Genomic DNA, 23,583 nt, shown 5'->3' on the forward strand with positions numbered 1-23,583 from the left:
AATGAAAGATCATTTTTTTAACATACAGCTTTAGAAGCTTCAGTGACTCCTCACCATGCCTTGTGACATATATGAATAGACACAGATTCTGTTCCCATTTTGCAGCTAGAAGAACAAAGGCAAAACTGAAAAAAACTTTCTTTAAAGTAAGTGAATGAAAGAGCACTAAGATTCCTAGACCTGGTTGTAGTCCAGTTTTTCCTTAAAATTTTTAAACTACAGAAAAAACTTTTTTGTTGTTGTTGTGTTTTGATTTTGCTTATCAGAAAACATGGATACTCCAAGCACTTGCTACTTGAGGCAGAGCCACATTAGATTAGAATTTTGAAGATTATAAATACTGCAAATTCTCAAGGGCCATGTAATTGCCTACATGATATACGTACAATTTTGGAATTTTTCTCAAGTTTTGTAATGTCAAAAAGTATTTATGAACTTTATCTTTGAAGACAGTAAATGGGTGTCAATCAAAAATTAGTATTCTCTGGAGCTCATTATTTGAGGTAAAAAGGACATGTGAGGACATCATTAGTTGAAACTTCCTACAGTGATTATTACCTTCCCCCCCAATTTGTGCTGAGAGCTCAAGCCGGATTTTAGTTCTGATTTATGCTAGTATAAATTTGAATTTTTCCATACACATAAAAAAGGTTGTACAGGGAGCAAATACTCTAGGCACAGTTTCATATAAATGGAGAGAAACTCCATAAAAGCCAAGAGTAAAGTTTGATCTTGGATGTTTTGTGATGGGACTAAGAGTGTTGTTAGTTAAACTGATATATAAGCATTGTCATGTTTTTGCTTCTCAGAATGTGAGTTTACTAAATATGCAGGAATTTGAAAAACTAAGTAGATTTGATTATTTGGTCATTTCTCTCACTGAATGCCTTGGTTCTTATACAAAAATAGTTTGATGTTTTCTGATCAGCTTTTTCCCAGAACTCATGTTTTCAAATACAGAATTTTACTTCTGGTCATATAGACTATGGAGTTAACTCCCTCTGTATGTAATGTTCTTCAAAGGCAGTGTAGCTTATCAGGAGGGAAGGCTGAGTGAACCCCATTTTTGTGTGCACGCACATATGATTATTTTTTAAACTACTATAAAGATACACACTGGGATATAAATGTACATTTCTGAAGCAATGTTTGAAATGTATGAGTAGGAATATAAATCTAAAAATATATTTCCTCTATATTTAATAAATAAATCTGCATTTTATTGCATATATTATTATGAAAAAATTACCATTTAAAAAAAAAAAGAGAAAAATAGTAGCATGAATCAGAATGAGACCAATTTCAAGGATGTTAATTTTCCATTTGAGTTTAAAATTGGGCCTCTCTATATAGAATATATTTGAAAATATGTTATAAATATGAAGATAGGACATTTATGTCATTAAAAAACACCAACAAGCAACATAGCTCCACCAACTCCATGAACAAAATAGCTCACATGTATGCAAAACAGCTTCTTTGTATTTCACATAATTTATACAAGCTTTTCCTTTTAAAACACTTCTGAACTTAAGATAGGAGTTTTCTGTACCCTTCTTTTGTAGTTCTGAGTAAACAGCAGGATGCTGGCAGGACCTCTGACTTGCCTGTCCACCATTTATGTTGCTTTCAGTAAAGAAAAACAGAATGAAAACCAAGCAGTCCTCTTCATGGTGTAAAATGGAAGGCAACTGCTAAACCTTTACAGTCTGATTTCTCTAAGATGATCTAATGCCTCTGTAATGAGCAGTAAGCTGTGATGTTCAGGACTGCAGATGAGTCTTGCCATTCTTGCTGCTTCGTACACAAGGTTGTTCAAAGTAAGTGCATTGCAAAACGCATCAATCAGTGTCAAAAGGCCCAGCAGTTTTTTTAGTGTGCAAACGTATGTTCTCTGTTGGCCGATATGAGAGGGAGCTCATTTTTGTTGTTAGGCTTGGATGTGTGCTGACATTTGGTGGAATGTATTTAATTAGCTGGAGGAAATATTTTTTAAAGTTTTTTCCAAAAAAAACATAAAAGAAGGGATTCAGACAGTTGTTAAAGTAGGCAATACAAATGGTGAAGGGCATAGCCGTGTCCACAATATCAGTGATTTTGCAGTCTGTTATTACATGTAACTGAATTAACACATCCAGAAAAGTGAACACTTGATGAGGAATCCAGGAAAAGAAGAAGAAAAACACTATTGCCACAATCATCTTAAATATATCATCATTTCTAGTCTTATTTTTCTGAATTTGATATGCCTCCTTCAAGGTCTTCCAAATTAAGGTGTAGCTTGTTAATATGATCAGAAAAGGAATTAAAAAGCCCAGCAAATTTTTGGACAGACCTAATCCAACCCGGAGCGTCGTGTTATTGTTGTCATACCGAAAGCCACAGACTGTCATGTTCAAGTTCTCAGCAAAGAAGATGTTGCGGTGGATGATGACGGGCAGACTGGCCACGCCGGCGAGAAGCCAGATGGCAATGCAGGTTATCCTGGCCACAAACATGGTACGGCGGATTCGGGACTTCACCGGGTGCACTATGGCCAGGTACCGGTCGATGCTGAGGCACGTGAGCAGGAACACGCTGGCATAGAGGTTGAAACTTATCCCCGCTGACGCCAACTTACACAGACAGTTGCCGAAAGGCCACTGGTACTCCATGGCTGTGTAGGCTGCCCAGAGGGGCAGAGTTATTAAAAAGCACAAGTCAGCCAGTGCCAGGTTTAGAAGAAAGATGCTGGCCACTGTTTTTAATTTCATGTAGCAGTAGATGACAATAACGACCAGGCTGTTCCCAAATATGCCTATGATGAAGATGATGCTGTAGACGGTCGGAACCATAATGTAGATGTAACTGTGCCTCCCTGAAACGGGGCAGTCGACGTGGATTCTTTTAACAGTTTCTTCAGTGGAGTAATTTGGAATCATTTTGATCTCTTCAGCTGTTACCTAGTTTCAGGGATAAAGTATGAAGCTCACACCTAGGAGGGGAAAAGACGAAGAAAGTAGTACTCATGATAGGGATTAGATTTTTAAAAAGTTTCAATTGAATTTCAAGATTTTGTGTCTGACACAATGTGTCAGTCTTGGAATTGAAAAATAAGCCATCTTCAAGTGTTTTCTCAACCAATACCTGTTTTAATACAGACTTTGCACAATAATACAGAGGTAAGAATGTTGGGAGTTAGATGAACAATGTTAGGTTCTTTTTAACACAAATGAAATCTAACAAACTTCTTTCAATTAACAAAGTTCCAATTTAAAATAATACTGGTTAGTGAGCATATATCAAAAATAATGAGAGACTGAAAATAGCAGATAACTATAAATTCAAAAGAGTCTTTAGGTTATTTTCTTTCCATAAATAGGTGACATATCTAATGAGCAAAGTTATTCCTATATCTCAGAACCTAAACTTAAGCACTCTGAATACTAATTAATTATGTAAATACGGAGTGTAATGCATTAAGAAAATAAGTGAATTTGGGTTACTCATTTGTATCTCTGAGGTGAATCACTAGAAATTTTTTCTATACATAATTTTTTGAGACAATTTTTATATCACAGAGAAAGATGAAAACACTCACACAGCATAATACTGTTGTACCATAAATACCTTAAATATTCAGAGGTTACCTAACTCCCCATCTGGCTTGGAACTATGGTATTTAACTACTAGTGAGGGGGGAAAAAAAAAATCAATGAAAATCCAGACATGTGCTAATCCACTGCACATTAACAACTGTAAAAAGAGTTTAAGAAGGGTGCAAGGAGGAATAACAATTTATATTACTTCTTCAGTTACTGACATATTTATGTATCCAAAAGTTGAAGTTCTATTTCTGGACCATATTAAGGGTGCAGCAATGGTATGTAATCTCCTTTACACGGCACCTATTGGGTTTGCCAGGACCTGTGTTTTCTGCAAGAATCATTTTCTTATTTAATGACTTAAGACTTTAGAGAGCAGGTCATATGGTATAACTGACTCTGATACTAAATATTTTCCAGAGTCTCCAGATAGTCCTCCCTCAAAAATAGTGGATATTTTAAAAAAATTTAAAAATTAATAGTTCTTATCACACAGTTTATTGCTGTTTGCAAGTTCCTGACAGCTGTCAGCCAAACCCAAGTTGTGCTGCTTCAGGCAAAGATCAAATGAAATACTTCGGCTTTAAAACCAAACCAAAACAAATCCCAAACAGCGAACAAAACCCTTATGAGTGTAAGTCACTTTTACATAGCTAAATAGACACACTCTAAAACCTCAGGCAGTACAGATGCTTTCAGAAGGAAGAGATGCCCATTGTTACAGATACACCAGCTATGTTGTTACAGGGGCTGCTCATTATTTGAGTGGTTCAGCACTGACATTCCTGTTAAGTCCAGAATGCTACTGTGTTTAATGTTTGACTTTCGTTGGAAGACAAATCTTACTCCAAATGGACTGTGTTTTTAATAGGGAAGTGAGGCATAGATATGTTTCAGCAAAGCACACAGAGGAAGTCTAAGATGGGGCCAGGAACTGAACCCAGAATGCAGGTTGCAGGCAGCATCTTGTGAGTGAGGTCACCCTTTGGCTCTGTTAGCTTTTAAAAGACTTCTTATATCTCTGTCTTAGCTCATGTTCTATTATATGTTTGCCTTGATAAGCTAGGAGGGTAATTTCAATATTCAGGTTCTTGATTAATTCTGTCAAGTTTGGAATAACTAGTAAAATGCAACTACTAAAGCCTTTATCAGGATGTGCCATGCAACACTTCCCCAGTCTCTCCAGTTCATTCTGTGAATCTGTGAGCCTTGTTTCCTCAGTTGCTGTAGATGCCTCAAAATTACATCAGCTACTTTTGCACTGTTTAAGAAATTAAGAAGTCAAGCAAATAAAGACAACACATTAAAGGGTGGGGGTCATTCTCATCACATGTGGCACTGTAGTACCGCCTGAGCAAAACCTGGCTTTCAAACTGTGCCAAGTCTCAAATACATTGTGTTTGGCTCTGTAGAAGGTCAGGCTACCCTAGGACAGGGAAACCACAATAAAAAGATTTCAAGATAAATCCTCTTATCTCATCCCTTGGTTGAGAAAGAGTCCAAGAAGAAAAAAACTATTTTTTTCTTCATATCAGAGAATAACTGATAGGTTATGCAACATCAAGGTCTGGCAATATTTGACTTGCCCCAGCTACATGCTGCATGCTGGTCCTCTGTGTTCACTTACAGTCTTTGCTCACTTATATACCCACTAAAATTACAGCCCAGAACTTTGTAGTATGAAACTGTAGTGTAAAAATCACCACTGCAAGTTCAACTTGCGATAAATTAGATCAGGGCCTAATTAAGGCTGAGCAAGACCTTTGCCTGTGACTAGATTAACAAGTCACTGTTACTATTTGGCAGGAATATCCTGGTCTGTGTGTACTAAGAGACAGTATCAGTGTCTAAGACAAAAGTAGCTGACTGTGAATATTGCCTGTTGGATGGGGTTGATTCTGTGCAATGGTAGATGCCAAGGCAATTTTCTCGTGGTTGCTTCATACACCCCTTTAGTGTATCTTTTTGTTTTGCTTCCAAATTCCCTTTTCTACCCACATGGTGACCTGTACTGTTCCATGTCAGTAGGAACTTTAGTTGATGCTAATTAGTAGCATATGTTCTTTCAAGAAAGTGGAACAGTGATTATATTACATTTTCAGAGATGTGTTAAAATAAACAAAAAAATAACTGTGTTGGGAAACTTGTGTCTGGCACTCTGAGGTATTGAATTCTCTGAGCTTATTCTGCAACTCTTGGAAAGTAAAAAAGGCAGAACAATCCCTATGAAGAATCAGGAATTTGTCAAGAAATAGTATGATACCTTGATCTACCTGTATAAGACTGTATATATTTTATGCAAAGCAGATACTTCTACATGGAAGGAACTGCAGACTCTTTAATATCATTACCAAAATAGATGGCTGGTACAGCTTTATGCTGCCAGAATTCACCAGAGCAGGTTAAATGCACTGGCCAGTTAAGTGCAAGTATTGAAATTGTGCACATTGATAATTCCATGTAAAGCATCTCAAATGACTTGTGTTAACATAATGATAATTGGATCATTTTAAGGCTGATACACAAGGAGCTTTTTCTAAGAGGACTGAATTGATGCGACTGTGAGTGGTGTGGTGACATCAATCTAAAACAAGTTATCTGGTGAGCAGCAAACGCCTGTTGTATGTTACTGTCCTGTTTGACCTTTTATCTTTTTTAATTACAATGATTATAATAAGTCACTGATAATGAAATGCTTCAGACTGCTCTACCAACTATTATTTAACACTCCTTTCATTGCTTCTGTTCTGAACATGCATCCTAATTAAACTGCCTGTGGAAACAAGGAATGCTGGGTTTATGCAAGGTAAACAGCTCTTTGCCCACTGAAAGATAAGCCAGAACTGACTGTGGCTTTCTGTGAGAACTTCATTAGCTATAAATAGGTAAGCAGGTGCCCCAAGTCAGATTTTAAACAAAAATGTGCTATTGATATTTGCTTTTGCAAAGATTAAATAAACTCAGGCTGACCAACTCTGCCATGGTTTAGCCACCTTATCATTAGGTAATGTGAGCTTTTTCTCTTCTGAAGGTAGGTGGGTTATTTGCTTTTCTTACAAATGAGAAGATATTTCCATGTTTAATAGGATGCTGTATTTTATTTTTATATAAAATTATTGCACAGGGAAAAGAGAGAATTAAAAATGTTTGGAACAATATGTTCAGTGTATTAGCTATGTTTATTTCTGGTGGCATAAACTTTCTCCTTTATCTTGATCATTTAGTCCCCCCGTTTCCTAATTTATTCTGTCTCATTTTTCTAATTGCTGAGAAAGTAATGACACACATCCTTTATTGCACAGTCTTTTGGGTTTTTTTCCCTATCCATCAGAAAAAAACCCTTTATGCTCATGGTCTTGGTGAATATAGCTATTTCTAATTCACACACATACTTGAGCACCTTTTCTGCTTTCCTGGAGTTCCTGAGCATTACCACTGTGAAGTCATGCGTTTACCTTTCTCTTAACTCTTATTTCTCTTACTATTACTAATAGTCTGCATTCCCCACTCATGGCTTTCCTAAGTATTTTTAATCCAGAGTTGACAAGTGAACTGTGAAGGGAAAGAGAAATGCAAGCAAAGGTATGTAATTCAAACCATGGTGGCATTACAATGTGCTCTTGTCATCACTGCCACCATCTTCCACAGGGGTCAGCATCTGACTTCATGGTAAATGACAAAAAATCGAAAGATTGCTGAAAAGGAACTGGGATAGGTAGTATAACACCAGACACTGTTCATCAGTTCATCAACACCAAGAACAGAAAACAAACCTCAGAAGGTCTGTGTTAGTGGCTGTCAAGCTGGCTGTTGCTTTTGCAATTTTGGATCAGGAGGGGGTCTGACATGAGAACAAACAGAACTTGCAGAACCTTGTACTGGGCTATGCATTTCCATTTAACAGCTGTTCTCCTGGTCAGTTCCTCAAGAGGCAGCTGCCAGTCTATTGAAATTGATGTTAATTTTGTGGTGTTTGCTTTTAAAATTTATTTAAAAGAATTTATCTTTTTAATTCTCTAACCTATATGTGGATTCTTTGTGGCTTCCCCTTGCAAACACTGAAGCTGGCCTGCTTAGCTTCTGCTAGCTCTATGTAGATGGAAAATAAACTCCCCATAATCCTTCTAGGGTCTGGTTCTTCTGTAACATCAAAACCTAAATTGTGCTAGCAGAAGATCAGTTACTGTTGCCTTGTAAATGTGAATTGTTTATGTATTCTGACCTTCTCTGTAAGAACCTCTCTGTATTTATTTATTTATTTATTTATTTCCTCCAGCACACTTCAAAGGAGTCTGTCCTTCTGCATGATGGCTTCAGAGTTTATTCTGGAAAGAATCAACATCTCTCTTCTTTTTGTTCTCCTAGACTACTTTCATAAGTTTTCCCTTGACTTCCCAAGTATCTTTCAACTACACAGTTTCTGTCATAAAATTTATGTGAAAAAGGGACAGATGAAGGGGCTTTTTCCTCTGGGAAAAATCAGTCCTTGTGGCATTTCTGAACAGTAGAATTGGGTGTAAGAGTGATATTGAATTATTATAGGGGAGGAACATGCAAAGGAAAACAACAGAGCGAAGTACAGTGGCATTTAAATTGCTTTGAAGTTTAACCCACATGATACAGATTTCGACCACTAGAGGTCTGTATTTCCCACCTTAAAATAAGAAAATTGATATGTTTTATACTCGAGTACCATCAGTTTTCAAAGTACCCCTTCTTTCAAGATTATTTAAGATGCAAACACAATGCAAAATACCTATAATTGAACTATTGCATTTCTGTAAATATAATATACCAGGGTGAACTACTTTCGGTTCATTTTACTGTTTACTAGTTTATGTCCAATTTCCTCTATTCTAGCAAATTCCTGCTTTTGCTAGCCTTCAGTCCAATTCTTGCACTTGTAAGTCACAGAATAAGATCCTGATATCTTATTTTTTCAAAGACATACGCATCTTAAATTCTCTAAAGTTTCTGAGACAAATTAAGAAGAGTATTTTCAAAGAGATGAAAAGAATAGTTTACTTTAATAATGCAGATGGAAAAGTAGCAACATCTACTCATTCATCTAAAAGATTATTTTAAAATTAACTAGGCATGTTGTTAATCATACAACGCTTTTTCCAGATATCAGCCAGTTTTGAAGGAAGATATTTCATTGTTGCAATTGACACTTCAGAACTACTTTTTTTAAAAGCAATTTAAGGAATTTTTGGAAATCGAAAGGTAACATGAGCATACGCATTTTGTTATCCAAATGGTGTGCATATTTCACAAATTACAAGTAATTTAATAATTTGAAAATGAAAGCATATTTAACACTTTTTACACCACCCCTCACCCCCACTTTTACTAATACACTTGGATTTGTCATTATCCCTTTGGACAGCGTCAGTGCATAATGGTGTTATTCTGTTTCAAACTATTGATTTACCTGAATATTTCCCTAATGCTAGTAGGGACAAACAGCTTTTAAATCAGATAGAGAAGAAAGGCAGTCACTGTTATGATGACATTTATTTTATTGAAAATAGTAGATGAGCAAATTAGAACCAAAAAATGTACTCTATTGTTCTGTACCAGATGACTGATATTTATGTCCAAGGGGTTATACAGGGTCAGTGTATCTCAATGCACTTAAGGGATGTTTGGGCATACAACGTTTATATCTTGAAGCTGCTAAAAATAGGAGCACTTAGAATAGAAGGGATATATAGAGATAGAAAGCCAGCAAGCAGTTGGTTAGATTTAAAACAAAGAATAAAGAGATCTAATCTTACACACTTACACACTTTGCATTAGAAACTGATGAGGCAAAAATTGGCGTAAGTGAAAGACCACTTCTAAATCACTAATTTATGCGGCTGTGGAGTGATGAATAAAATTTTCCAAGTACATTTTGGGGACATTAATATACAACAGTGTAATATGTGACAATTTTTCTGTCCTTTTTAACAGCCTACAATGCCATAACACACTGTTATAATGTCAACAGTGGCAGTAGCGGGGAAAGTTTGGATTATTGTTTGCATACACTCTCATAGTACTTAGAGAGTCCAGAAACATTTGAAACATTTCTTCCTACTACTTAGTTCTTTGAACAAAGCTAACTATACCAATTCCCTCCTCGTGTATGGGGTTTTTTTCCAAGAAGTTGGGAAATCCTGATCTACATATTTCTATAAAATTTTAATTGAGATATTAATGCCAAGAAAGGATTGCTCAACTTCACTAGAGTTTCTCAATCTCACTAGAACTTAAGTGGGTTAGCAAATGCTAGTATAGCAGTGATTAAGGGGTTCTTTGTACAAGATTCATTGACTGACAGATCCACAGGGCACTCTCTATAGTTAGCCAAAAGACTTTTGGTTTAGAGTAAGTCTAATTCTTTTAGTTTATAGATTTAATTTTTAGAATTCTCCAGCTTTAAGTTTCAAAGTAAACACTGATCTCCTCTATACACACATAATTTTGTTTTCTCTGCTTGTAAGGGCAGGGAAAACATTCTTGGGTTCAATACATGTAGAACTGTACTCTAAAACACTGTCAGCATTTTTAATCTCTTGTGGAAGATCAGTGATGTGGTGGTTTTAGACATTGCTGGCTCTGGCTTGACAGTGTACATGATAGTCCAGATCTTTTAGACTTTTCTACCTAATTTTCTCGTCTCTTTCTTTCACTTTTATCCATCAGAGATAATGTTTTCTTTCTTTGACCAAGGCTGCATGAATGTGTTACAAATTCTCTGGTGTTTAATACATCTTAAGTATTGTAAAACTTTAAGACATGTGAATATGAAATTATCCAGAGAGCAGTAACTTAAAACTGAAAAGATACTTAAATAAAGTAAAATATATTTCTAGATTAATACTTCTATTTCAGTACTAAACTGAAATTAAACATCAAAATGCTAAGCTTCAGAAAAGATGTCTGAAAGACGAGTCTCAGCGTGTCCTGTCACCTTGGTCGCTCTGCCTTGACAGGAATGAAGATCCCTTTTCCTTATCTAGGTTACTAAACCTATGGCTGAACTACTTTTTAAATGTGAAAATTAGTTGTTATAGTAGGAGGCAGTCCCTGTTCTTGTTTATACCACAGGGTAAAGAATTGCCCTTTTTGCTAAAAGAGACTTGAAGACACTTAGACGTATTAAGACTTTGAAACAAGGACATTAACTACCATCATCAATCCAGAATGGATCTTTGCATCTCTGTTCTAGCCATTAACTTTACCAAAAAGGAAGATTGACACTCTTCTGGAAGATAAAAATGATCAATAATCAGGAGGCTAACCTAATGTCTGCTTCTCAGGGACGTGTCATCTCCTCATATCACTAACAATGTCATTTACTGCACATTAGATGCCGGAAAAGAAAAAATAAAGCTATTTCAGATCAAGGTAGGACTAGAATTTCTAGGGTTTTCAGCATTAACATGAAAAGATTTTTGAATGACAGCATAATGTAAGCTACTATTTTAGTATGCATATACATCTTCCTGCATGTTCATAACTTCAGATTTGATACCTGGTTATGAAGTATCTTTAGGGTATTTGAAAGTACCTGAAAGAGTCAATAGTTAACAAGAATTAAGCCATCAAGTCCCAGAACGAATAAAAATTAGTTTGAGCTGTTAAAGGTTATGTGCTGCACGGTTACTTTCTCTGAGTGATAGTAAATGAATGGATTAACACATTTCCTTTATTGCAGTTGGAATTGCCTATATAAAATATAGTGTGCCCCATGTGATCATTTTTAATAAAAGAGAGAAATCAAGTTCAGATTTGTTAAGTGCGAGTGAAATAATTTGATGAATTTTTACGTTTCTATTCTGATAGGTTAGTTTCATGGAATAAGAAGTTTTAAAGTTGTATGTGGGGTTTTTGTTTGTTTCTTTTAGTTTGGTTGTTTTTTTGGGGCATCGTTTTTCTGTTTCATTTTTGTTTTAATTACACCACATTGCACATCCTACACTTTTCTGGACACCTGACCACACACCTAAGATTCCCATTGGCACCATTGTTTCCATAAGGACTGAACCATAAGCTTCTACTATGAAATCCTCGAACGTGAGAAGTAAGGGAATGTACATTAATTCTGGGCATGATCCAGATCTATATTTCGGACTTATATTAAAAACTCTGTGGAGAGGTAAGAGAGAAAAAAAACCTTACTGCAATAAAAAGCACTGCTGAATGCAACCCTTGTCATGCCTACTTCTAACAACAGAGATCAGATGCAATGAGTGAGGTATCTCACTTCCTTTCAGATCATATATAAAATCACAATTTGACTTCCTGGACATTTCATGTATCTGTTAACCTGTCCTCTCCACTGAAGCTTGTGGGTGCCTCCTTAGTATGCAAAAAATAGCAGTAACAACAACTCTTCTCCCTTCCCAACTGGTAGGATAAATACTATTATATTACTGTGATTTCACGCATGCGAAGCTTAGTAAGGGGTTCCAAGACATTTTCTCTGCTGTTTTGAGTATCACTGGACTCTGGTCATTCTTATTTCTTGCTGAAATGAATGTCTGTGAATCCAACACTGAAAGAATTTTTAATTTTCACTGTCCAGATCTTCTTAGTCAGCGGTTGCCATGGTCCAGTAGAAGGCAATTGTCGCCTAGAGAGTGGACTTTTAGGAGGAATAAAGGCTGCTTCCATAAATTGCTATGAATGCAAGACAAAGCCTTTCTCTGCTGTTGCTGTTTAAGGAAGAGATGATGTTCTGAGCCGCACAGAGAGACATCTAGGTAATTAGCTTGTTGTATTTCTGGTTTTAACAGTATCTGAATTTATAAAGACAATAACTGCAGCTCTAGACGTAACCTGGAGGTCCCAAGGTGACTCATGGGAAGTCCTTGCTTGCAAACTGTTATCCTGATACTGACTCCAGGACATGTCAGAATATGTGTATGTATGGGCTCCTTCTCACAGTTTTTGCAGGATATAAAATTCTAAAACAGTGTTGTATTTTAATTTGAAAACTAATATATTAGAAATGTGGATCACTTAACGTGGCTGTTGGCCAGAGCAATTTCTGCAACACAGATTCTTTTTCTGCAGGGATGTGGTGCTACTTTCACAGGCAGTTGTGAGAAGCAATGGGTACACTGTTCACTTCTTTAGACTCCCCTGACTCCCACCAGGAAGACTCTCAGCTTTTATTAACTGAGATGAGTCCATGACAAGGGTAAATGGTTCTGTCTTGTTGTTTATAATGGATAGCTGTACTGCCATGTAATGTGTGGGAAATGAAACGTATTGGTCATGAAACCTGGGCTGCTTTTGCTTTTTGGTCCAGGAAGAAATAAAATATGGTAAAGGATAAAACATCTCTTAAATTCTGTTAAGAATGTAAAAATAATAAAATGGTCATATGTCATTAATGGATGGAAAATAAGTATAGTAATAGGGAGGTAGAAAAAAGAATCCAAAGCAGTATAGCCAGATAAGGACTGGCTGTAAGAACGGTATTACAGTCCAGGCTGAGGAAAGATACTGGGCGAGGTCAGTGAGTATATACTTACCAGCCTCTGGGTAAAATTTATACAAGTTTAAACTCTTGGTTATAATTGCAGTTTTTAATAATTTTGCAGAAAAAGGGATTTCATGCATCTGAATTAGAAATGATAGTGTTCTGAAATGGTTAATGCACTAGTGACATACCCACAGCAATATGTAATCACTGTGAGCACCTTCTCTGTTGCTGGCAGAGATCACAACAGAAAAGGGAAAGGAAAGGCCAAAGCTGCAATTGCTTCCTCATGAACCAAACCACTTTCTACTTCTAGGAGAAAATTTTTCTGCATCTTTGGCCTTTATCTGTTTTACAGCTTTACTGTGAAAGACTCAATCAGGGGTGTTACTAGTATAAATCTACCAAAAGTGATGTTTTAATTATGTTTCTGTTGCTTCCTCTAGGCAAAGATGTTTCTAGGAAGAAGGGTAAGGGACACAGCTAATAACATTGTAGACAAAGCTGGGAGGTGATAGGACCTCTTTGTGGAACTTCCAGTTAGTCCAAATAGAGGCTTCCTTGCTTTGTCCCGATAGTTTACTTTATTTAGAGACCACAGTGTCATTTGCCACTCTCTTAGAGCCACATAACTCTTCTGGTAAGCCAGAAGATGCAAAAGTTAACGTTGTGTATTCAGTTTACATTCCTCAACAACTTTCCTTAGTTAAAGGTGAGATAATAACGTGATAAGCAACAAACTCTGCAAAATAACTTTACTTCTACTTTCCTGGTACAAGGAACTGCCTATCTGTACTTTCTTGTAAACCAGTAAGAAAGGTGCCACATGAGAGCTTACATATGTAGATTTGCTCAAAGTTGTAAAGCAAATCAGTAGCATTTTGACATACATGGCAACATTCTGCTGTGTATGAAGCCTTACCTATATAGTAATCCTCAAAAGAACATCGTCCTGCCATTAAGCTAAATTACCAGGTTGGGGCCATGATGCACCCAAGAGCTTTACAGGCTTAATGTGCAGTCTGTTCTGCAGGATGCACTTTCTTTTTTTACGTGATATTCCCCACCCTAACCCCCCTCTTTCCCCCCAAATACAGAAGACAAGTGTAAATTAATTATTAACAAGCTCTAGAAATGCACTGCGCAGAGCAATATAGTTATCTTCATCTGCAATAATGGTTAATATGTGAGAAAGTGGGAGAGAAACACTTAAAATTCTCTGCTTCTACTCCAGAAATGGGGAGACTTCCGTCAAACAGAAGTGTTCCACTTTCTAATCTAATGGAAGTTAGATGAGTTGGCTGAGAGTAGCTCGTGTTGCATATTGTTACCTAAAAGACTTTCCCTCTCTAAAATCCTCTAATGAATCCCATTCCTGTTGCTTTCCACCAATATGGTCAAAGTGAGTAATAGAATCTTTTGCTTTGAGTAATGAAAACATTAACTCAAGTATAAGCACATGAGCAGATGCACCATGCCTATGTGGACACAGATATACCAGCACGAGTCTGTCACATTAACTAAATCAACTAATATGGAATATTTATTGCTACCTTTCCAATACCATGGCTTTTGATTTCCGTATATTTTCCCACTAGTCAGTGTTATGGCTCTGAGGAAAGCAAACCTTGCACTAAACACCTTTATTCTTTTGACTTCAAGCTGACAAATAGTATTTGTCTTACTGAACAAGCAAAGGCAAATGTACTGTGGATTTCTGTGCCAGAAAATGGATGTTAGATTTCGACACCTTAGTTCAGAGGAAGCTTTGTCTTCCACATGTCAAAATTCACCAATCTGTAATAGGATTTGGTTCACTGTGTCTGACTGAGACACTTGATTACTTTTCTTATTATTTAATTAACTTAGACATCCTTACAGTGGGAAAATATCACACAACAGCAATACCCCTCACAAAAGACTTTTCTTCCTTAAATGAGAATGTTAGGAACAGCCTGGAGGGAAAAGTTAAAAGATTAAAAGCAAAGGATCAGCATGGAGGCTTAATGAATCGCTCATTAGGATCAGAAAAAGGGAACCAATGGCAGAAAGGAAAAAAACCCAGTCTGAGGAACTGGCAAAGTACAAGAGTTTATTCAGACCAAAAAAATCTTTTAAAATGTTAATGCAGCTAAGTCCAAGAGAAGTTAGTATCATTGTAACTGTTAAGTATATATCATTGTAACTGTAAGTATAACACAGAAAACAGAGGCCCAATTGTGCTTTCACTTGCACAAAACTCCTGTTAAGGGCAGCTTATTATGAGAACTAGCAGAAAATTTGAGAAAACAGGTATAAAGACAAGCAAAGTATTCGTGAGTTTTGTAAAAATCAATTAGACTAGGGAGTTGCTAAGGGGTTAATCAAAGAGAAGGAAAGGTCAAACACAGACACCTTAATCCATGTCAGTGTGAAAGTATTATAATATATTACCCACGGAAAAATGGGTTACTGTGGTACTTAGTGCTTTGTCTGGAAGGTGGCACACTTAATAGAATGATACCAAAATAGATGTTCTGCCAAATTTGTACAGCTTGTTTCCTGTTTTCTTCCAAAGTAAAATTTATTGTTGTATTGTGGAAGTAAAATTAATTGGTGAACTCTCTTTGCTGTCCTGAGATGTTCCTTGTGGGTCCTGAGGACCATCCACAGAGGCAGCGAAAAAAAAAGGCAGCTGCTACAGCTGTAGGGAGCTATGCTATGATACTGTGAATCAGTATATCACATATATCACATCTTCAAGGAAGTGCAGTCTTGGTTCTCAAGCAAAAAACTGCACAGAAGCCTGGAAAGAGTAGTACTGTGCTCTCCCAAAGCTACATGAGCTTTACTTTAGTGCTAGGAAAATTCACGTGCAAATCTTTGGATGTGTGGCTGTCCTGTAACTACGTGGCTTTTTTTTGATGGTGTGTTTAAGAACATGGAGCAGCATCATAAAATGTATTTGAAGGCAATGTGTTTTTAAACCCTTTTTCTTTGAAGTACTTTTTAGGAAGCCCATAGGTGAAGGAATATTTTTTTACCTAATTTGAGAAAAACTATATTGTCTAATCACAGTAAGCTGCTCATAACAAAACCGAAACAATTAAGACAGAAATCTAACAGCAGAGCTTGAGTCTTGCATTGCAAATATATATTGATTCTTGCTCCATGCTTTCAATTTCTAACTGTTGTACATCAAGTAAAGAGCCTGAGGTGGGAGAAAACTCTGAGCAACTCCAGTGGTAGCAGACTAACTCCCCTCTGCGGGGGCAGAAAGTAAAACTGTAAAAACTTTTGGGCTTGGGCAACAAGAATGAGGGAAGAAAGGAGAAATAAAAAAAATCAATAGTAGTTTATAAAGAAAAAGATGAAAAGACAACATACATCCTATAAAATTAGATTGGGAGGGGCATGCATGATTTCTCAATAAACAAGCTCAGGCTGCATCTTTGTACATCACCTGCTGTCTGCCTCAAGTGAAGGCTCTGGCTGGCCTGTGTTGATGCTAAAGGAGGGTTAAATGGAGGATAACTGCCAAAGGAACATTTTTTAGAGAAGTTAACTAATGCATTTTTCTCCCTGTGTAAGGCCCCTAAACATGAAAGTACAGCTGTTCTGAGGTTTTCTGGAATGTTTTACTATTTGCATGGGTTCTTCTGGGCTAGAAAAGCTGAGGTACTCTTGTTCAGCATATCCTCTGTTTTCAGAAAACAGAGTGGATTCAGGAATAATGTTTTATTCTCTATTTCTGTTCCTGTAATACATCTACTGATTATTAGATTCCACTAGCCAAGGATCTATCAGTAGCTGACAAACCTGAATGACCTAGAAGTAAAGAAAGGAATAGGTGAATTAGCTGAAATTAGAAGTTTTGTTAAATCATTCTTTGTTCTGGCCATAGCTGCAATTATAGCTTTCAACTCAAGCAGTGAAATACTGTCTAAATATTGACCTTGCCCAAATTCAGTACTGGTTTCCTTAGATATTGCCAGTTACCTTTTGCTGCAGCCTGCTTGTTGTCTTGTCTTCAATCATGCCACTCACGGATGCGTTGCCAGTCTGATCTCACTTTCCTACTGTGAGGTTGTCTTCAGTTATTACCCGTTTTCTGTGCCTATAAGAGAAATGCTACTCAGCTACAATAAAAAGTGATAAACACCACAAATAGTAACCAAGCATTTTAGCTAGCGTTGTTATATAGTGAATACTTGGACAGTTTTGCTAGCAAACAAAACCCAAATGGAATGAAAACTGCAAAAGAGACCTGAAAGGCCAAAACCTGTAGTTCTTTCACATAATGGTGCAACAGAGAATACCAACAGCATGTCATTTGGAGCATTATCTTTTTCCGTCCTTAGTTGCAATTCACTTGAAGGTTGAGAGTAATTTTAGTATAATCCATAATTTTTCTGAAGATAAGACCATAAATGACTAGGCCAGCGATTCTATTCCATTTGTGCTTCATTTCAAGCAATCACAGCTAGGACTTATAGTCAAGATAACCTTTTTTTATTTCTTTGTATAGCTGAGGTAAAAAAAATAAGTACAAGTACCATAATTCTCCTCATTTGTCAAATTTTTTAAATTCACCAAAATGGGCAAAAACTGGCAAAGATTCTTCTATGGTACATTGGGCAATTGTTTGGTTGGTTGGTTTTTTTTTTTTTGTTTGTTTTTTTTTTTTTGGCAAGGGATAAGTTTTAGGAGATGGTACAGAACATGGTATGAGTTCTCTGAGTAGAAGTGCACTGTCTATTGGTGAAAGTGATCTTAAAAGAAAAATTTACTGATGGAAGTGAAACTAAAAGAAAAACTGTCATTAGCAAAAGCTTGCTGGGTTGCTTTTCACTGCAGGGTGTTTAGGATCAGGAGACAGAAAATGATACTGTGGTTAGTAACTTTCTTATATACAGCCTCAACTCCACTGAAATTAGTTTTGCTGAAGGTTTTCTGTTCTTCAGGCTGCAGTGACTCTGCCTAATGAGGTCTGTACATCTCTGAACATGAGGTTGCCACCTACTCAAACTCTCAAACATACTTGAACTCACCTTGTGTTTACATGCAAGGATTTCAACTATGCATAAAAGTTAATTCCAGGTAAGTAGCTGAGGTTCAATCCTCAGCAACAGCAACCTCTTTATTCCTGTTGGTGTTGCAAAGACTAATCCTACAATAGTGAAAAGAACAATGTAAGTCTTCCCTCCACATTTCCCTCTTTTCATAAGTGATCCACATTTTTAATTCTGTTTTCAGAATTTCATGAGATTTCTAAAAATTTTTCTTGGTGACATTCTGCCATTTTACTTTACCTAGGTTCTCAAACCTGATCCTACTTGTGCAGAGGCTGACTTCTTAAGAATACCACGGTCACCCTTAGGACTAACTGTCCAAAAATCTTAACTGCTATCCAAGAATACCTCAAAATTCTTAATTAATGTTTGAGATGAACACATGGTAAAACAAAATATCTGTGTCACTGCATTTCTGATGGAATTGTTGTGCAACTGAGAGCATGAGGCAATAAGCTAGATAAGGCTTAAAACTGAACCAAGATTACCCAAGGGCTAGAGATTTAGCTAAACGTGCAATAGAGCCTACAAGCAGACTGTTGTGGGTCTTCAGTGGCCAGGCTATACCCTGACCCAGTCCTTCTAGCTGTAAGCTCTCAACCTGACTGTGCTTGCAATTCTGAAAAGATTCTGAGCTAATACTTCTCTTCCTGGAGAGAGATGATGGTTGCTGTGTTGCCAGCATTACTATCAGAAATAGAGGATGGGTATACTTTGCTTTGCTGTCCACCACCCTTTCCCTGACTTGGCCATTTGACCGCTTTCCTTCTTGTATCTAATATAGAGCCCAAGCAAATCTACTTGTAGGTCGATGAATCTTGATAACCCATTTCCCCAACTCAGCATTATATTTAACATATCCAAATTAAATTGTAGTTGATTTCTCCTCTTACTGAGGTGGTCTCCTGGAAGATAATGATTAAATTCAGCTAAAAAAAAAGCACCAGATTAACTCTGTAATGCAAGTTGGACATAATAAAAAATAATGGCCAGTCTTCGCGAGCGAAGATCCGGGGAAGGTCTTTCCACCTTCCAGCCTGCGCATTGGATTTTTTAGGTGAGACACAGTGTGCGCGGAACTGAGCCCACCCTTTAATCCTAAGGTTCATCTGCCGGGGCCAAGCGAGCTTGGACGGTGGCAGTGAGGTCCTTAGGACGTAGGTGGGTTGCCTTTAAGGGCTAACGAGCCCCACCTGCCCGGGAGTGGCCCTGACCGGGAATCGAACCCGGGTCTCCGCGGTGATAGCGCGGCGCCTTTACCCCCTAGACCACCAGGGGCTATTAAGTTGGACATAGTATTTAATTAAAGGAATGCATAAAAATCCATATTCTCTGTCCACGTCAAGACCAAACACGACCTTTTATTAACTCATCCACATAGAAGAGTAGACTTGAGGTGCAGGGGACAGACACGTGCCAACCACTCAAACAGTTAGATGCTTCTCACAGTGTGATTAGGAGCCCTAAAATTTGGGCAGTTATAGCCACAGGAGAGGTTATGAATACTACTGGTGACACCAGTAGCTTCTGGAATGCAAGAAGGTTCAGAGGAAAAGGAGAAGTAGTGAGAAAGTAGGAGTAATTTATGACTGCTTAAAATATTTTCAACTATCATTATACCTTTGTATATACAGGATTTTAACTAGGACAGTGTAATGAGTTTGTAATTTATGCGACTTTAAATTACCATATTAATTACTGTGACTGTGGTACAGAACAACAGGCAGTGCCAGAGAAAAGGACTATCTAAATACACTCCTTTAACAAACATAGGAGGATAAAATGACCACAGTGCAGAAAACTCAGAAGTAGAAAAATGCAGTTAGTGCCCATTATCTGAAGTAAAATTTTTTTAATGGGCATTAGCTCTGATATTTATTTCCATGTCAGTCCATACATTTCTAGAAAGTGTAAATAAATCACCACATTTACATTCTGCATCTGCCTCTGTTTTTATAGAACAACAAATAACAAAAAGAAACATGATACATTTACTGATATTTAATACCATTAAAGATAATATTATTCCTTCAGCAGGTAACGCAAATACTATCATGCATCATCTTTCTAAGACTGTAGAAAGCAGGTTGTTGAGTTGTGATGTTTGAAACTGAAAGGCAGCACTCTCCTCGCTTCTGCAGTGGTTACAAGGTTACTGGCGTTCCAGGCTGGTATTTGCTGCCTTTTAAACCAGTAACTTCTAGCTGCAGTTTGCACATGCTGTCCATCCCAAACAAGGTACTATGTCAAAGCAGGAAGGCAGGAACACCTTACACCATTGGAAACGGGTGCACTTCTACTCTCCTCCTCTGTGAAAATTAACTCTGTTTCCATCTATTACTATGACAAAAGGGGACAATTAATTCAGCTATATCCAACTTCAGTGATAAATGTGACTTCTTATAATTGTACAGGGCCACTCCACTTTTTCAGTTTAGCAACATAAACTAGGAAGCACTCAATAATTATAACTGGTTTTTTTCTGCTATGCAGTTCAAGTTGTAGAGGGGAAAAGTGTACAGAAATACAGAAATACATTTGGAAAGGCATATATTTGAACTTAATATATGAGTAAAAGCCTAATTTGTAGGGGCACTTCTTATTTTTGAAAGATGCTGTAATTTAAAAGATTATAGTGGCAACAAGCAAAATGGACTGCCATAGTCAGGAGTATGAAACATTTGTCTGACACTAAAACAGACCTAAAAGAGCGTTTCTACATCATCATGATAATTACCTGCTTCAGGCCATACTTAATCCTCCTATTCAGACAAAAATCTAATCATGTTAGCTCTGTGTTCATGCAAGTGAAAAGAAAAGATGCCTCCCCTAAACAAAAAATCTCTCTTGACCCTCACCTTGTGATTTTATTGAACCCATTTACTAGCTTGTCCCGTGCTATGCAACACAACACAATCCAAACAAGTACTGCTACTTTTGGAAGTGATGGAAATTTACAGTGAACTGTAGCATGCTCTGGGCAGAATCCTGCTGTCGCTTATTGGCATACATCTCATTAATTCTAGGGGATTTGCAGAAGTATAGAAATAGGTGTAACTCAATGCTGTAATTTACTGCTTGTACACATCGTGATCTGATTGACTGAGTTACTGATACACCAGCTGATTTACTTGGAAGAATACAGGGAGGGCTTGTGCCCGTAAATAACTGGTAACATTGTGTTTTAATGCATAGAGAGTGGAAGGACAGTAAATATGTTACAGGATCTCCCCTGAACTTGCTGAAGAACTCTAGTCCCGTGTGAATCCAAGAAGTTTGGAAACTCGCTAATGCCAGGAAGAAAAAAAAAGGAGGGGGGAAGGAGAGAAAAAAAAAAGGAAGGGGAGCAATTTAACTTTTAGTAACTAAAATTTGATCTCTGATAGTAGATTGCCTTTTTGTGGTTTTTTTTTTTGTTTGTTTGTTTTTTGTTTGTTTGTTTTTTTGTTTTTGTTTTTTTTTCCCTGTAGAAAAAGGATAAATCTGGTTATGGAAAGTCTATGCTACACAGTTTTGATGAAAACCATACTTGCTGCTAACTGGTGGAAGTTGCATTGCCTGTTAGACTGAAAAAACCTGCACTGTTTACCCAAGTCTCAAAAATCATGAGCATCACTTTTGGTGACTTTTGATTAATTTCGATCATGAGCTTAGCACAGTAATAATAATTTAATTGCTCATCTGAATCTGATCTTGACCAGAGGTCAGAGGGCTGGTCTTTGTAGGTTGACGGGATCACCAGAGATGGTGAGGTGCTGTTACTGCTCTGAGCGCTGTGCCTTCTGACAAAGGATGCCTCTGCTTTCTCCTCAAAGTGTAGACAGGACACGAGCGCTTACACACGGCATGGCTGTGAGTCTGACGCTCAGTTACCTCCAAAATTATGTGGTGCGGGCTTAGCAAGCGGGCCTCGAAGGGCAAGCCAGGGCACGGGGCTTAAGTTGTCCGCGTTCTGTCCGGGGCTGAGCCTTTCTCTGCCAACGCTATGTAAGCAAAGTATAAATTCAGCAGGAGGCTGTGCCACAAACCGCAAACGCTCTCCCTCCGCCGGGGCGAAGGTGCGGGGCACAGCCCGCGGGGGCGCGCAGGGGCCGCTCCGCGCCCGCGGGAGGTTCGCGCTTACCTGGCTCCGCGCAGCGCCCGCCGACGGGCGGCTCAGCCCCGGCAGCGCTCGCACCGCACCCGGCTAGGCTAGGCTGGGCTGGGCTGGGCTGGGCTGGGCTGGGCTGGGCTCCGGCCGCTCTCCCTCCCGGCCTCACCGCTCCTCCCGTTCCAAGCGCGGCCCCTCTGTTTATAGCGAGGGGCGTTGCGGCACAGCCCAGCTCGCCCGCTGACTCTCCCCACCCATCTGCCGGGATGGACCCTTCTGACCCTTCTCCCTCCCACTTTCCCCGTTTCCTACTGCCCTTCCCCGCCCGGCGGAACGCCCGCAGCCGGATCCCCCGCCCGACGCGGGTGCGGAGGTGGCGGGCAGGGATGGGGATCCGGGGGTGACGGGCAGGTCGGGGGTGTGCTCACCCTGGCTCCTGGCACTGGACAGGGCAGAGCCAGCGCCGGGGACCTTGGAGTGCTGCAGAGGCTGCGGGGATGGGGCGAGGGGTGCACCTCCTTCCCTTTGCCTCCAACTTTCTGAAGAAGGGATCCGAATGGTTACAAACATTTCCAATTTCTCGAGGAATCCCCCAGGCCTCCTCTGAGCACAACTGAAATGTTCCGATCACCACTAATGAAGTTGCAATAAATATATAACTGCCTAATAAATCTGGCAGACTTTGTTCTCTGGGAGTAAAGGGGAGAGGAAACAGGTATGTTAAACCCCCTTGGAATACATGTCCTAGGAGGGCTCTTCACATCACTGCTGTCGTTTAAAAAACCAATTTTGTGTATAGGGGATTTTGCTTGTTTCTCTGTTGATCTGGTAAACAAGACAGGGAACAACTTTTCAGGCAGAATTTCTTAGATTGTCATGTTCATCAAGAACAGGATTCCAGAAGTTACATTTCACTGTAGGGTCATCACATCTTAGTTATGAACAGAGATAAAGCTTCCAGTGGAAAGTGCCCAGCTGCAGATTGCTTCCTAACCTTTTTATATCCTTTATGTCTTTTTGAAGGCCTGCTTAAGAAAGGCATGACCTAGGATGGCAATATCCTTCAATGATTGGCAATATAACTTTACGGTGGCTAAGAGTAATTAGGATACTTAGTGATAGTTGTAGGAGAGGAGAAATCAAGAGAAAACATTTGGATTCTGCAGTAACAACTTGTTTTTCAGCATCTGCACACGTATAATCAGTAAGATCTTGTCTGGCTGTAATTGTTTGTTGAAAGTCTGTTAGCTAAACCAGAGATTCAGACAGAAATCCAGAACTGTGGCACATTACATAAAGTCATTTGTTCCAGGCTGTGTCTGATGGGCCATGAGTGTGTTACATGGAAGCACTATGTCACCTGTGACATAATCTTTT

The 23,583-nt window shown here is 38.4% G+C and overlaps 2 protein-coding genes across 5 annotated transcripts in view; one reads left to right on the top strand and one right to left on the bottom strand.

Annotated features, from left to right (window-relative positions):
• NCBP2 (nuclear cap binding protein subunit 2) overlaps positions 1–23,583 on the top strand; it is a 208,717-nt gene that overhangs the window by 56,572 nt on the left and 128,562 nt on the right. Inside the window, exon 8 of one of the 4 annotated variants that reach the window (XR_007627965.1) lies at positions 12,163–12,780. The exons of the other annotated variants lie outside the window; for them this stretch is intronic. The gene's annotated coding sequence lies outside the window, so the exon portion shown is untranslated. Of the gene's footprint in view, positions 1–12,162; positions 12,781–23,583 lie in introns of those variants that run through there. 4 annotated transcript variants of the gene reach the window in all.
• On the bottom strand, positions 1,284–22,339 carry AGTR1 (angiotensin II receptor type 1). The gene is made up of 3 exons (XM_050308588.1): positions 22,240–22,339; positions 17,044–17,161; positions 1,284–2,974 (listed from the first exon to the last, which is right to left on the bottom strand). Exon 3 carries the CDS (start codon positions 2,919–2,921, stop codon positions 1,842–1,844), a length of 1,080 nt encoding a protein of 359 aa, XP_050164545.1. The 5' UTR covers positions 2,922–2,974; positions 17,044–17,161; positions 22,240–22,339; the 3' UTR covers positions 1,284–1,841.

This window comes from Myiozetetes cayanensis, unplaced genomic scaffold (assembly GCF_022539395.1).
Source record: "Myiozetetes cayanensis isolate MyiCay16 unplaced genomic scaffold, myiCay2020 scf13, whole genome shotgun sequence".
NCBI classification, from domain to species: Eukaryota; Metazoa; Chordata; class Aves; order Passeriformes; family Tyrannidae; genus Myiozetetes; species Myiozetetes cayanensis.

Coding starts and splice junctions, on each gene's coding strand:
- AGTR1 (XM_050308588.1), bottom strand. CDS start 2,921: ATGATTCCAAATTACTCCACTGAAGAAACTGTTAAAAGAATCCACGTC.